General features: G+C 34.2%; 1 protein-coding gene across 1 annotated transcript; it reads left to right on the top strand.

Moving 5' to 3' along the window:
- The first annotated feature begins 2,426 nt into the window (after positions 1-2,426).
- Positions 2,427-6,708, top strand: LOC124294157. The gene is made up of 6 exons (XM_046738325.1): positions 2,427-2,765; positions 4,184-4,610; positions 4,836-5,014; positions 5,333-5,392; positions 5,534-5,634; positions 5,851-6,708. The coding sequence occupies exons 1-6, from the start codon at positions 2,688-2,690 to the stop codon at positions 6,041-6,043; spliced, it is 1,038 nt and encodes a 345-aa protein (XP_046594281.1). The 5' UTR covers positions 2,427-2,687; the 3' UTR covers positions 6,044-6,708.
- Positions 6,709-14,989: the final 8,281 nt, after the last annotated feature.

The following is a 14,989-nucleotide window of genomic DNA, read 5'->3' as shown; positions in this document are numbered from 1 at the left end:
TTTAGTAATTGCAACGAAAAATCAGTTTGTAAGGTTTACTCTACTTTTTTAGTTAAATGAGGCTTTAACGTCAATTTATCGTTCACAAGCATTAAATTTTTGTAACAGTTACAAGAAAGTGTATTAACAGTGATCGTAATGAGAAAGAATAGCAACGGATGCCAGACTTTCCGGTAACAGCTAGAAAACTAATTTTTATTTTCTACCTGGAACTATATTTCTCGATTGTGGTGAAAAATGAAAATAGTCAAGGACTGAGCGGTAACCGGAACTAAAAATTTCTCTCAGTGCCTGGGTGTAAACGCAATCGGTGTACATAATTGCACATGCAGGTATTATATGTAAAGTATATCACAACACGATCTACGTCAGGATTGAAAATAAGCTCAACTTTTATAACGAGTTCATGCGAAAAAATGTGTTGCAACTTTGTGTCTGCAAAAAGGATTGATTAACACGAGAGTTGAAAAGAATTTGAAATGAGTTTCAATGATAATTAATTAAAGTATGATATTGTCTGCATCGGGAAAATTTGTCACTTTTTATACCTTTATGAACAGAAATTGGGTGCTTGAAAATCTAATAGATGAGCTTATTGTAAGGCAATGAAACTTGTGATAGAATTTTTAAAGCTATTGTAGAAAATATTCGAACTTTGCACTTTCTCATTATAGAGACTGTGAAGCAGTTTTATTAATCGAGTTATGAGCGAAAGGAAAATAGTGTCGTATAATACGTACCTAATAAAAAATTTTAAATTGTAAGGTTTGATTGAAAATGTGTATTTGTAAGTAACTTTGCATATTTCTTAGTTTTTTTCCCCTTCAGTTACTACGAATATTCATTTTATACTTTAATTTCCTTGTGGTTCTGATACCTAAATTTTTTTTAACTTAAAAAAATGTTGCGTTTTTCTAAGAATGAGATCACCGCAGGGATAAGTAATGACTGGGTGAAACGCATGATAATCAGACTTTGACGTTTAGAACAGGCGGAAAACCGCTTCGCAAGTGTGTCGCGCGTTTCTTGAATATCGTCAAACGGCAAATTCTATCCCGAATTTAGGTAAACGCAGCTGGCAACACTGTGAAAAATCAAAAATCCTATTTCGGTTCATCACAACGAATCATTATAATTATCCGTACGATTAATTAAAAAAGCAGGTATTCGAATATGCGTCAATCTAGTTTACAGAATTTTTAATTAAATATGAAAGGTCCAAATCACAGGAAAGCAGAAATTAAAATCGTGTCCAGCTTTACATTTTTATACATGCATTTAAATTCACTCCTAAAACTAAATTCACACTTTTTGTATTCGAATTTTTGCTTTTGCATTTTGATTTTTCATTTTTTCACCTGCGTTTACATGTTTTCCTTTGCTTCTATATTCATTCTGACCATTCTTCATTTTCGCTTCCCACATTTTTACGTGTTTCTACATTTTTTTCTTACGATTCTACATTTTAGCATTCCATATTTCTACCTGAAATCAAACAGCATCTAATTTCTCTCTATATTTCTACACCGATTCTAATGATTCTATATTTAGATGTATAATATTTTCACTTCTATTTCTACTTTACTTTATGTCTCTACATTTATTCATACCATTCTACATTTCAATTTTCTACATTCCTATTTGAATCTCTATTTTCTTCCCGTTGATGCTTTCATATAGATTCTGATGATTCTATATTTTTGCTTTATACGTATTGATTACTTGAATCTTTACGTTCCCCTCAATTTCTACATGTATTCGGACGATCCTACATCGTGGCTTTCTATATTACCACAAGAATTCCTGTCTCTTTCACTCTACAATCACAAATTTATTCTACCGTTTCTCTTACTTTGCCTGTCCACACTTTTCCAACTTCTCTGTGATAAATTCATTTCGCCGATTCTGTATTAATTCTGGCATTCTACATTCTTGCTTTTCCGCGTTTCGCCTTACCATTCAAAAATTTTCCAACCAATTAAAAATCCGGCATTGGACCCTCGCATCCAGCGGAAATTCTAATTTTATCGACAATCGACGTTCTACGTAGAACTCGACTAAAATCCGACGTACAACCGCAGCTCGGTCGTTACTTACGAGTCGGATTTGAGTCGACCGATCCTTATCGCGAGTAAACTCTACGTTGTCTTTTCGATACGCGGGAAACGGTTATGACAAAAGGTCTAGTGACGTAGGGGCTAAGTCCGACGGAGAAGGATTACGTAGTGGCGGCTTCCTCGCGCGATATGAAAATGACGTCGCGGATAGGGTCGTCATTGAGAATAGTGGGAGATTTAGTTTTAAGTGACGAGAGAAAAGGAGGGTCGGATAACGTCGTCGATTGTAATATAACCGCGGATCTTTGCTCGGCACTTTTATTCCAACGTTTACAACCACTCGTTGCGTTTCTCTCTTTCTCTCTCTCGCTCTCTCTCTCTCTCTCTCTTCACTTTCGTTCTGCTAAATTTGATCTATTTAGAAATATCGCAAAGTGTATCTGCAGCACTTTAACCATATTTATTACACTAAATCGGAAAGGGAATTGACCCGGAGCTTGTGCGATAAACTGGATCAAGAATCTATTATCCTCTACGTTACTACGATATATTGAAAAAAACAACGAGATTTTTTTTATATTACGACAGTGAAATATTTACGAGATCGATAAACGAGTCGAGTATCGCGTCATGTCGCTGAGTTTTAACAAGAACGAAAATCCACCAACCACCTGTTCGCTTCTCTTGCGGATCGTTATCCTCGCATTGGTAAGTTATAATAGTAACTATTGAAATACAACGTCATTGTGCCTGGATTCTTTATTACCGTTTACGCTAAAGTTTTCATTTGATGTATAATTGTCAATACATATATTATAAATATTCGCAATAATTTTTTCAAGGAGCTAGTATTTTTATTGTTGTTTATACGATTTATTTTAATTATTTACAAACAATTATATTTCCGCCATCGGGAATTGATATTTATACATTAGGATGGCCCATATTTGGCGGTTGGAAAAATTTTTATTCCGCCACCCCCCAAATCTGTTCCAATTCGTTAAAAGAAATCTGTGTAAAATTTTAAGCCTCTACGTCATCTGGAACACGTGGAAAGGTTTAAATGTAAAATATATGCAGTTTTGATAACCAGTTATTTCGATTTGTATGACTTTGGTATAAATTGAGGGACCGATTTGAAACTTGGCAGAGTTATCGCTTATATAGATAGGAACAAACCCTGGAAATTTCAAAATTTTATGGCCATTGCTCCCTTATGTATAAGCCTAATAAAAGTGATGCTATTAAGCTTATATATAAAAAGAAATACTTTGTAAAATTATGATAAAATGTATATATATATATATATGTGTGCATTTTGTTTCAATTTTGAAATGCTTCCGCTATGTGATGAAACAACTATGTACAGGTACATGTTGTAACAAAGCAAAGAATGCACATAACTGTGTAACACAGATATGTGATTCAATGATTTCAAACAACGAGTCAGAATTCTACACATCTAAATGTTTTTTGTACTTTGAACAATATTATACGTCAATGTTGAACGGAAAAATGTGGGACTTTTTAAAAGTAATTTCTCATCGCTCATCGTATTATTCTTTTATTATATAATAAGTATTTGGTTAAATAACATTCTGTTTTACACGTCATTGCCTCGTTTTTGTAAAATCCAGATAACGCATAAAATGTGCGTATAAAAAAAAAAAAAAACACGCGAGACCAGTCAACGTATATTATCCAAAGTGATTAATTGCATCAAACGCAGGGAATAGTTTTATCTGATAAGTATAGAAAGTTAATAGTTGCAGGTATTTGATAAAATTAATGAAGGAACGAATTTTCGAGTAACGAAATCTCCAAGGTGTTTTAAGTGAATAATAATCTTTATTCAATGACAAGAATTAAAAAAGTCTAACAAAGATGGCTAAATAATTTTCAAGTTTGATCAGTTTCTACAACGAGAAGAGGAAGAAAAAAAATCGTCGGAAAAATATTTCAATATTTTCTTTTGAGTATGAAATCTATCGTATAATGTTTTTTTTCTCACTCTCTCTCTCTCGATTTGAAAAAACTTTGTTGAAAAAAATATCCGAAATTTGTTTCCCCTATCCTCGATAATATTCGACAACGTTTATTTACGTTGAATCTTTTTGTTCCTGCAGGTTGTCCAGTTTGCAAATTCCGTCCGAAACGAGTATCGTTGGGGGCTCGGATTCCGGGGATTTCAATCTAAAAAGAATTTTGATTCCACCGTCTTGTTGAATGACGAAAGAAAAAATCCCGATCTTTATCTCTACAAAAGTCCGATCCAGTTGACAGTTAATTACGGCGTGATTAACGAACACGGGGTTAAAAATCGCGACGCATTTGACGCGGAGAATCGGGAATCATCATTCAGTTATGATAATCATCTTTCAATCCCAAAAGAAAGCGAAGTTGATGCTTTGACAAGCAACGATTATAGCAAAAAAAAGTTGACTCCCAAGCAATGGATCGACGCTGCTTTCAAGTCTAGGAATGATTTGGACTATAACGACGCTCGCTTCGAAGGAACGATTAACTCCAGACAGGGAGAGACAGTTGATGACGGTAAAAGAATCATTTTTTATTTGTCAATTTTCTCTCGTCATGCATTCGCATGTCTCACTTTTCTCACTTACTTTCTACACTTGCGTTTCGTTCCGCTTTTCACAATGGACGTGAAAACAAAAAATATCTTCACTTTGAAATACGCGCATACTTGTGTAACGAATGAAAAACAAAAACTATTCAAAGAAAAAAATACATATTGCATCGTGAATTGCGAATTTGCAGCCGTGGCTCGGAAGAACGAGAATATGATGCAGGAAGAAATGTTCAAGCCAAAAGTGCCCGCCGAATGCGAGGGGAAAACTGCTTGCAGTAAAACGGAATATTATCCAATGGAAATCGTTGAGCAGTTGGTTCGAAAGCTGAAGGAAGACAACGTGATAATGTTGCCTCCGTCGAACCCGGTTAGTTGATTTAATTATTACCTTTACGTCGGATAAATAATCATAGAATGATAATTATACAAGTCAATTAATAGCTTATTGTAGTGATTACACATTTTAGTCAATTATTGAAAATTTTCACAACGCGTTATTGCGTATAACTTTAATCTGGCAAATATATAATACGTTTTCAAATAAATACGACGCTCGTTTTGTTTCATTCGAAAGACAACGATGAACCGTAGATATTAGAAAAAAAAAAGAAAAAAAAAAAAAAAAACCACAAGAAAAAACGAAAAATAGTGATAACCCGAGTGTTGTTGTTTTTGTTTTTTTCAGATCAATGTAGGCTCAAGAAGCAGCGCTACCGAGGATATTAAAAATTTGTGCAGAACGACGGTGAGTTTTGGTTAATACGATTAGAATAAAATTGCGGAAAGGTATGAAAAACGATTACCTTGTTCATTAACGGAATTCGTACAATTTTTACCGTTCAATTACAACCGATTAAATAACATTCTTTGGCATATTTTCCCGCAGACAAGCTTCCATGAGGATAAAGCTATTGCTGAAAACGGAACTTGGTACTACGTAGTGCAGACACCGGAATACGTTCAGAAGTTTGAAAGCGTTCATTGCGTGTGAGTATTAACGTACAGGTGTTTTCTTTTCACCTTTGATTTTATTCCCAATGCGAGTAATCGGTGAACACGATTTACGATAAAGCGACTTTTTTTTTTTTTAATTTTAATTTTTTTTTGCTATAGATTTTTAATTTCAAGACGAACTCCGTTATTCCGGCAAATAAGTCACCCGTTGAAACGTGTTTGCCAATCTCTTGTTTCTTTTTCCCACAGCAACACTACTGAGTCACATTGCGAAAATGTGAGTGGAATCACCGACGGTCTAAACGCGAAAAACGCGTCGGTTTGCAAACAGCATTATATCGAACGATACGTTTACACGTTGGATAAGGTGAAAGGAAAGCCTGCAATTGTCTTCAGACCTACGAAAATCCCTTCGGGATGCTGCTGCCATTACAGAAACTGATTTCTTCCTCTTTCTTTGTCTCTACCCACGACTTTTTTCATACGTCTGTCCGATCAATCGCTACAATTTATTCAAGGCAGCGTCCTGATGAGAAAACTTTGAAAACCGATCCTGAGTTGTAGTAAATTATTAATTATTATCATTATTGTACGTGATTTTGCGTTACATTGTATTTTCCTCAGATTCTTCCCCATTCATTAATTGCCTTTGAGATTTTTGTGTAAGCGTATAATTACATTCGTTTTACCAAGGCAGTATTAATTTCGGTCCGGTCACTATTATTATTATTATTGTTGGTCAAGTTTTGTCGACTTAACGAGCTTGCGAATAATTGTTGCGATTTTTTTTCAAACTCACCATATTTCGTTAGTTTCTTATTACAACGAATAAACGAAGTGTCGGAAGTAGAGAAAGGGACGAAAAGAACGATTGAAATCGTAAATTGATTTTAATTAAATCGGCTGTGACATAAAATTTTCGGATGTTTTCTTCAAACGATTTCAAAACGTCCGTCAATTATTCTAGTTGTAAATAATTTATTTAATATTCTTGAAAAAAAAAAAAAAAAAAAACGATTATAAATTGTTTTACATTTTTCACGCACACTATATTTGTATATTTTATTTATATGCCTGTAAAAATGATCACTCGCTGACATTATTCATTCTCCGGTTATCCGAAATTTTTTCAAAGTATACAATATAATCGAATTGTATTTAAAATTCAACTACGCTACTTATATTATATTATAATATTATTTAAACTCTGATATTACACATAACTCATTTTGTTATATTTACTTTTTATATTTTATTTATTTATACTATATAATCACTATTGTTGTACGACATCAATTCGTAATTATACGTCAATAATACAATTTTTTATTCTATTTATTGCGTGTCAAATATTTATCACACCAGAGACTCGACCTTGCAAAATACGAGTATATGCGTTTTTAAGTTATTTCGTACGCTCTTGAATCGAATGGGCACGAACTACTAAACAATTATCCCAAGATTTGTATCCATTATATTTCCTGTGCAGCAGAAAATGAAAGTTGCAGACGATTGATTCGGCATTGATTGGCAATATTATGGCGAAATGCGTTCGATCTAATGCAGCAGACTTTTCCCATTACAATCTAATGATATTCCAGAATGACCTGAAAAAATCTTACATTTCTCATATCATTTTCTGCAGTACCGCGTTATTATATTCACAAACACATATACATATAACACCCATTCATTACATTATCCTTTGGAGAATTTTTTTTTCTCACCAATTCCTTATTTGACAAATCGACACCGTCGGTTCGACAACTGCAGCGGTCAAAGTTAATGCATACGCGATTTCTTCGATCCGGTGAGTAAAAAAGGTGAATAAAAGGGAAGAAGAAAAAAAAAAAATAAAATAAATAAAACCGAGTTATCCTTGAATTCGAACCGCATGCTTTTCTTCCAAATCTTGGGAAACATAATACGATTAATTATCGTCAATTAATTGAACCTCCGTACATACGAATACATTGTTTATGCGTGTCATTTATAATAGACGTGAGAAATAGTATTGAATCAGGGAAGTAATTGCGGTGTTAAAAATCGGAAATAAAGTCAAAGCGATTTTAAAAAATTTTCAAAACGATGAAAGAAAAAAAAGTAAATAATTGTAAACCACATTTTTACGAAATGGAGAACGAAAAAATCGAACACATTGAACAGATATCGAAATTTCCGCCAGTTGATAGGCAGTTTATAATTATATAATAATGAATCGTGGTTTAATGATTCGGTATTAAATTGTTATTTCAACTATGTCGAGATATAACACCAGCGGTATGAAAATTCAAAACTGTTTCTGTCGATTCGCGGAAATTTCATCAACTTTTACACCATGTGTTCATGTATACACATTAAATACGTCAGTGTATATACACAAGGTACATTAAACCCGTATTAGCTAGAAGAAAACCGTGCGTAAATTACGAGATTTCTATATAGATAAAAGCTCGTCAATCTTCCCAGCCATATTGCTCATAATTCAACTCAAGTCTCTACAAATTTGGTTATTATCATTATCATCGTACATACCTTGGAGAATTTTAACAGGAAATTATCGATTTATCGTTGAATCACACTTTTTTACATTTTACATCGTTCAAAGAAAGGTACAAAAATTCATCAGTCGCACGTTGGATGAACTCGTCATTTTGAATACTGTTTTATAATTTTTAAAAATTTACATCATACCTGCACATTCGATTTCAGGTTTGGATTTTCAACGTATCGTCATAAAAATAGTGAAAAGATTTACTTACAACTCGAAGTACCGATTGAAGGAAATATAATAAAAATCGATGGATCATGAAATTTTTAAATTGAATATTACACAAAACATTGTATCGTATATGCACGGATTCGTGGATAAAAAAAGCTACTGTAAATTTTCAATTTTTTCCCAGTTGAAATTACGGTGAAAAATCGTAGTAAAAACAGAAAACCCAGTGAATAAAACTAAACGCCAAGAAAGCTGAAATAGGTACCGAGAATTTTCGGGGGCGGGATCGTATTCACGGATCGTGGAACATGTTACAATATTACGTTGGTACTCGTCGAGCAGGCGCCGGTTGCACGTCGAGTGGATGATGTACGCCTGTTATTTTGTTTACGCAACAAGAAATCTTGCTAACTTCGGGCCAAGGGAATTACGTAGTTTTAGTTTAAATTTCCCGGCATTTCACCGCATGCGTATACACACCCACATAACTTGGTTTGATTTTACGATTTTACGCAAATCTCGGTGAAATGATTATTATACACCGTCGATTATAGAGAATTTCGGGAAGCTCAAATCTGCGCTTTGCGTGTAAGATTACAAAATTTTTTAAAGCCGTTTCGTTCTTGTTTTTGTCTTTTTTTCACACGTCTATCGCGAATTATTACGAAAAAATTATCGTAACGAACGGGGGGAAAATTTCTTTTCGGCAATTGTTACGCATGTTTATATATTCACGCTGAAGTGACGGATAATTAATAACGAAAAAAATTTTCCACATGATGATGGAATTACGCTCGTATAGATTTATGTATATACATATATGTATATCGTGTAGATGCTTATCGAACACGCGTCGAGGTGGTAAAAAATTATTGCCTGTGTAATGAAATAATCGGGGAGTGGAATCGATGTGTGAAAATTGGGGAATATATGGGGGGTTATTTTTTTTTTTTTAATCGGGTACGGTTTTGTAGTCTAATTTTTTTGCCTCGGTTTATTCTGTACGTGTTAGAAACAAAATTCGAAATTTGTTTTTCAAAATTTCGATCCGATTCATTCTCGACTTATAAATTTGCGAAAAATATACCTGTTTACATGTTTCAAACGAAAAAAGGTTGAGGACGAAGGGAGACGATGAAAAAAGTCGAGTCTATATTTTTTCAACTTAAATCAAAGATTCTCAAAATTAAATAGAATAGATGTGCAATAATTGCATGTTGTAAAAATCGCTAAATTTTCTAAACTTCCCCCGACGAAGCCTCTTTTTTTCATTTTCAACGTTTTCATATTTTTTTTTCAAAATTAATCTATGACTCAAGATGAAAAACAGCATGTACAAAATTTGTGCGTGAAATTTTACAAAAATTGATAACCAACTAACACCATGGATTGAAAATTTCCAAAAAAAAACAATATCGGATGCTCCCTTTAATCGGCGGGATGAATTACTTGAGAAAATGGCCAGCAGATAAAAAAATTCGACCTAAAAATCTTATCGGATATCAGTTAAGATAATGCCCCATATATAATGATTACACGGGAGTATCTAGCCATAAAACACGGGGTAATTTTTAGGCCGGGCAGGAAATATTTTGTCGGTAAAAAAAAGACATCGGCTTGAAGAAGAGGAAAATAAAACTGTTTGCTTATCACCTTGAATATACGGCGAACAAAAAAAAAACCAGGATAAAGTAAAGTATAAAATTGACGGCGTGTATATCGCGGCGATTATCGACGGAGGAAATTATCCGCTTCCCATCGTGATCGTTTCCAACGAAATGCGGTGAAACGCTGTTGGAACGAATATCGTGTCCAGGATTATTTCTTCTTCCAGTCTTCAGGAGCTTTTCGAAATTAGGCCGGAAACGAATTTCAAGCAGGGTATTGGATTTTTCCTGCAAGGCATAAAAGTCAATTTACTCCCGTCTATTGGTATGCCTTTCTACACACACACACACACACGCACACACGCATACCCGCACATCCGAGCGTGTTTTCTAAGAAAAAAAAAAAAAGAAAAAAAAAGAAAAAGAAGAAAGAAACGGAAATGCGGTGCAGAGTTTCCTCTGAAGTCTTGCCCCTTGTGTAAAAGTGATTTTGGCGTTTTTCCTTTCGCTTTTTTCTCTTATCTTATCCTGCCGGATAACAAAGACGAACGAAAGCGCGGCTCATTCCTTTCAACCCAAACATCGCTATGCGAAAATTTAGGTATATAATGCATCTCGTTCTGAAATTTTTTTCAGTTTATTTCCAATTTATGGAGTTCAGAATCACAGGGAAAAAAGGTACACGTACATTTTCTCCAATTGAAAAACCGTGTTTTATTTGTTTATATATATATGTTAATGTGTTATTACGTTAAATTGAATTTTTCAATTTGTCTCGGGTTACGGACAATTACTTCTCGGTTCTTGGATTAATAAATAATATTTACAAGCATGGATCCTGTCTATGAATCTTCGATGATAATTTGTATACTCTAACACATTGGTTGGTATAATCATTGTTATTCGCAGACAATATTTCTTTACCTCCGCGTATCTTCTTCTTTTTTTTTTCTTTTCCTTCCGTACCCGCTTCTCGTTTGTTTGCAATTTAATTGACAAAAAGAAAACAAACGAAACCGTCATCTCTCGGCTCTTTTAATTAGCTCCGACGCAAAAACTGTAGAGAAGAAGAAAACGTCGAGTTGAGGAAGATGTGAAAACAAATGAAAATCAGCACCAGCTTATACGCAAATTTACTGACAAACCGTACACGTGTAAACACTTGAAGTGAAAAAATTTGTGTGACGCGATGCACAATGTGTTTGGTGAGAGCGTATTTTTATTTTCGAAGTAATTATCAAGTTTATTCATTTTTGCTTAAAAAAAAAATTCGAATATAAATATTTTTTTTTTTCTCTCCATCTCTTCTACGATTTTCGTCAAACGAAAAAAGAGATATACCGTTCAATCTGCGAATTATACTTGTACATTTGTATTGCACTAATTGATTTATAATAAATATGGCATGCGAAAAATCTATCGACAAGATGACGAGCGGTGTTCCAGGTGTGATAATTATACACGGTACACGCCTGTATACTACGCATGCCTATACAGTACATTAGATGTATACAATATAATGCGAGCGTTGAAATGAAACAGATCGTCATCATTTTCGATAAAATGCGTTTATTATGATCGTCAATTTCGCTTGTGAGACGTGAATTCAAATTTGGATTTTTTTCGCGGCCCGTTTGGTCTTCATAAAGAAAGCGAACGAGAGAGAGAGAGAGAGAGAGACCAAATTAAAAAAAACGCCCACCAAACGAAAAGACTTTTGTTATAAATGTTTGCTTTACTGCTTATCCGTGATTCAAATGAAATTTACGAATTTAAGGATAATCGACGTATTGTAATTACAGTCGTTCCAACAGTAATTTTGTATCGCAGTATTCCTGTACGAATTATTATAATCTTGGCGATCAAAAGTTTGCACTGTACCTTTGGAGGCAGTAAGATTTATTGTCGGAAAGTTCGGTGTGTAGTATATTTAACAATAAGAGGTTACTCGCTCGTCAAGCCCGATTAAAATCTCACATGAGTTGATATTACAACGAATAATATTCGTTAATGAATAACAGACTTTTAAATTTCTTCACATTACGCGTTTCATCACGAACTGACGCCGATCCGTGTCGGCCATAGAGGGTTTGCTATTCGGAGAGGACGTCTCAAACACATCATGTATAAAATTGAAAAGGCATTGAAAATTCAAAGTGGTTTATTTTTGAAAATAAAATTTAATAAAAATTTCCAGATTGTCGTTGTATTAGGGAATATATAATTGAGCGTCGAATTTTCAAAAAGAAAAAATCAAAATGACTAAAAAAGATTTATCAATTTATTAAAAACGTATTACAGAAATTATCGTTTTTCTTGCCCACTTCAATTTTAGTTGGAGCATTTTTGGTCTTGACCACCAAATTTGTGTAATTTTTTTCCACAATTTTCAAAAATGTCCCAATCATTGTCAAAATGTCATTATTTAACGAGTTATGAGAGCATCAGGGAGGGTGGGAAAAATCTGTAAAAAAAAAAGAATCATTTTTAGAGTTGGAACAACAATAAAAAAAAAAAAAATCGCGGACCACGTCGAAGAGGGTGAGGATTGAATTGACTTGGAACGCGCCATATATATGTACACATTTTCCGGTCGAGTTTCTTGTCTAGAAATAAGTTACAAATTAGTCTTCCTTAACACGCGCGACGGCGCGTCGAACACATCAAAGGCACACGTAATAAATTCCCACGGATAATTATATTGTGGGTGAACACACGAGTCTTCTTTCTGTGTAACGTGATCAGCGGAGAAACGAGGCGAAATTCATTCGAAGTGTCTATGGATTAATCGACTCTGTCTCTCTTTCACACGTATACGCGCGCACGCACAAAACGTGTGATATATCGAATACACACACGTGCAATTGCGTGTGTTATACACACATCGTGACGAAGGTTTTTGTGTTGCGATATTTGTTCACACTTGTAGTAAAATAATTTGTGTGTTTCACGGGATTCTAATTTGTTTACATTCTCATTTGTGTTCCTGTATTTTTTTTTAATTTTTTTTTTTTAATTTTATTTCCTTATTTTCCTCACAAGTTTCTCGCGACAATGCTTCGATTCACAGATCGTATCTTTTTACAAAGTATACTTTTTAAACCAGTACTTTGAAGAAAGTCTTACATACGTGAATAAAAAGAAAATTGTAATAATTATATACTGAGAAAAATTTCATTTGTTACATCGGATGTACATGTCTGATAGCTTAATAAAATAAATATAGAAGAATGTTGCATTGAGTTTCCGCGGTAGCGATGATCGTACACAGCTCGTCGAAATTGTCGCGAGATCGAAGATGATCGAGTGACGATTGTTACAATTATTAATATCAACTTTTCGCAGCGATCATCGTCACTTGATTCGATTCATTGGTCAGATATTAATGTAACAGCAATCAATCGTGTACCACTTGTACGTACATATGTCAACGACGATGCATGCTATATATATACATACGAGGTATTTCGGTACGCAATCGATGAATTTGACACACCGCGATCGAAGCCGATGACCATGATACGCAATCATGTAGTTGATTGGGATCAAGTTGAGAGAGAATCTTGCATATCATTTGCATGTATAATTATCCTCGTTGACTCGCTGCAGTTGAACGTATTATCGGATCGCATATCGAAATTACAGTTATACTCACTGCAGGAAAGCTTGGATAATAATTAAGCAGAGTGCAAATCGGGGTAGTTAATTTATTACTTAATTGACAATTCACGATTATCGTCCATACCCAGAAATTCAATCAGTTATAATTAATATGCCCGTTTATACGTGGAATTATATATATACATACATACGGACTGCATTGACAGCAATAATTCAAGTGGTCCAAATTCACCAAAGATCGATACATTTATTTTAACAAATTTACTAGGAAATGTAAACGCGCATAATTAAGTATTCAGTATTCATTGTAACAGGTAGAGAAATAGCTGATTTTCGTGGGTTTTTTATTCGATGGTTAAAATACCCAAATCGGTTTGATTTTATTTACGTCACTTGTGAAGAACAGAAAATAATTTTTTCACATTTATTTGTATTTTGTTTTTTTAAATATTTTTTTAACGATTGAAAATGTTTGAAAAAAAGCGTCTTCTCGGTGTACACGATTGTGGTCTCAAATATTATCTGAAACAAAATTTGTAAAAAGATTATTAGTCAGTATGAAAGTTGCTATCTTGTTGTAAAGATTTCTTCTTTTTTTTTTTCTTCTTTGTTTAGTCAAAATTGACAAAATGGCAGTAGTTTTAAAAAAAAAGTATGAGTGTAAACCGTTTTGAAAAACCACGTTTCGAGAAAAATGCGTTTTAAGTTTCGAGTGCGGAATTTTGATATAAATTGTCAAATTACGATCAATCAAAAATTTTATGAAAATTTGACACTAGAACGTTCCCTCAAGTATCGCACATCCGTCTGAAATGCCAACCTTGTTGTACGTTGAGGGATAAGATGGCGTGTATGGTTTTTGTTTAAAACCTCGCAAAGGGAGCGTAGGTGTAATATAATTACGTATTATATCTGTAGGAGCGAGGGTGTCTGTCTCCCATCTGGATTTGACGTGTGTATAATTTTCATGAGGAAATTCAAGGAGGGAAGATACGGACCGTATACAGGGTGTCTCATTGTAATCAACCCAGTCGAATGTCTCGAAAATCAAAAGTGTGAGTGAAAAATGTTTCAGAAAAGAGTTGTCAGGTTCGAAGGAGGAAAGAAGATGAGAGTGTCAGATTTCTCGTGATCAGATGACGGTTCACTTGGTTTTTTTTTTTTTTAAGCCGAAAGGTATATTTTTTTCATCGGCTTCTGGAAGGGCGTTACATTCCGCATCAGAAAATTCATCTTTACCACCTAAACTCGACCGGTGGTGAGATACGAGCCGGTCAAGTTGCCGCGGAAGGTTTTTGTCGTACTTGGTTGATGAGTTTTGCATGTTCAGCAGGATTCGCAGAGGCGTGCATCTGACAGGAGCAGCGACGCGAACGCTTCCACTTACCTTTTCTTTCCAATTATTTACAACTTTTTTCAAGTTTTATCTTTAATTTTC

This window comes from Neodiprion lecontei, chromosome 4 (genome assembly GCF_021901455.1).
Source record: "Neodiprion lecontei isolate iyNeoLeco1 chromosome 4, iyNeoLeco1.1, whole genome shotgun sequence".
Classification (NCBI taxonomy): domain Eukaryota; kingdom Metazoa; phylum Arthropoda; class Insecta; order Hymenoptera; family Diprionidae; genus Neodiprion; species Neodiprion lecontei.
This window is presented reverse-complemented; position numbering and strand designations above follow the sequence as displayed.

What these genes read in the sequence shown, in the direction of transcription:
- LOC124294157 (XM_046738325.1), top strand. Translation starts at nt 2,688, where the DNA reads ATGTCGCTGAGTTTTAACAAGAACGAAAATCCACCAACCACCTGTTCG. An exon ending in TGTTGCCTCCGTCGAACCCG is followed by an intron (nt 5,015 to 5,332) that starts GTTAGTTGATTT and finishes TGTTTTTTTCAG; the next exon opens with ATCAATGTAGGCTCAAGAAG. An exon ending in AAAATTTGTGCAGAACGACG is followed by an intron (nt 5,393 to 5,533) that starts GTGAGTTTTGGT and finishes ATTTTCCCGCAG; the next exon opens with ACAAGCTTCCATGAGGATAA.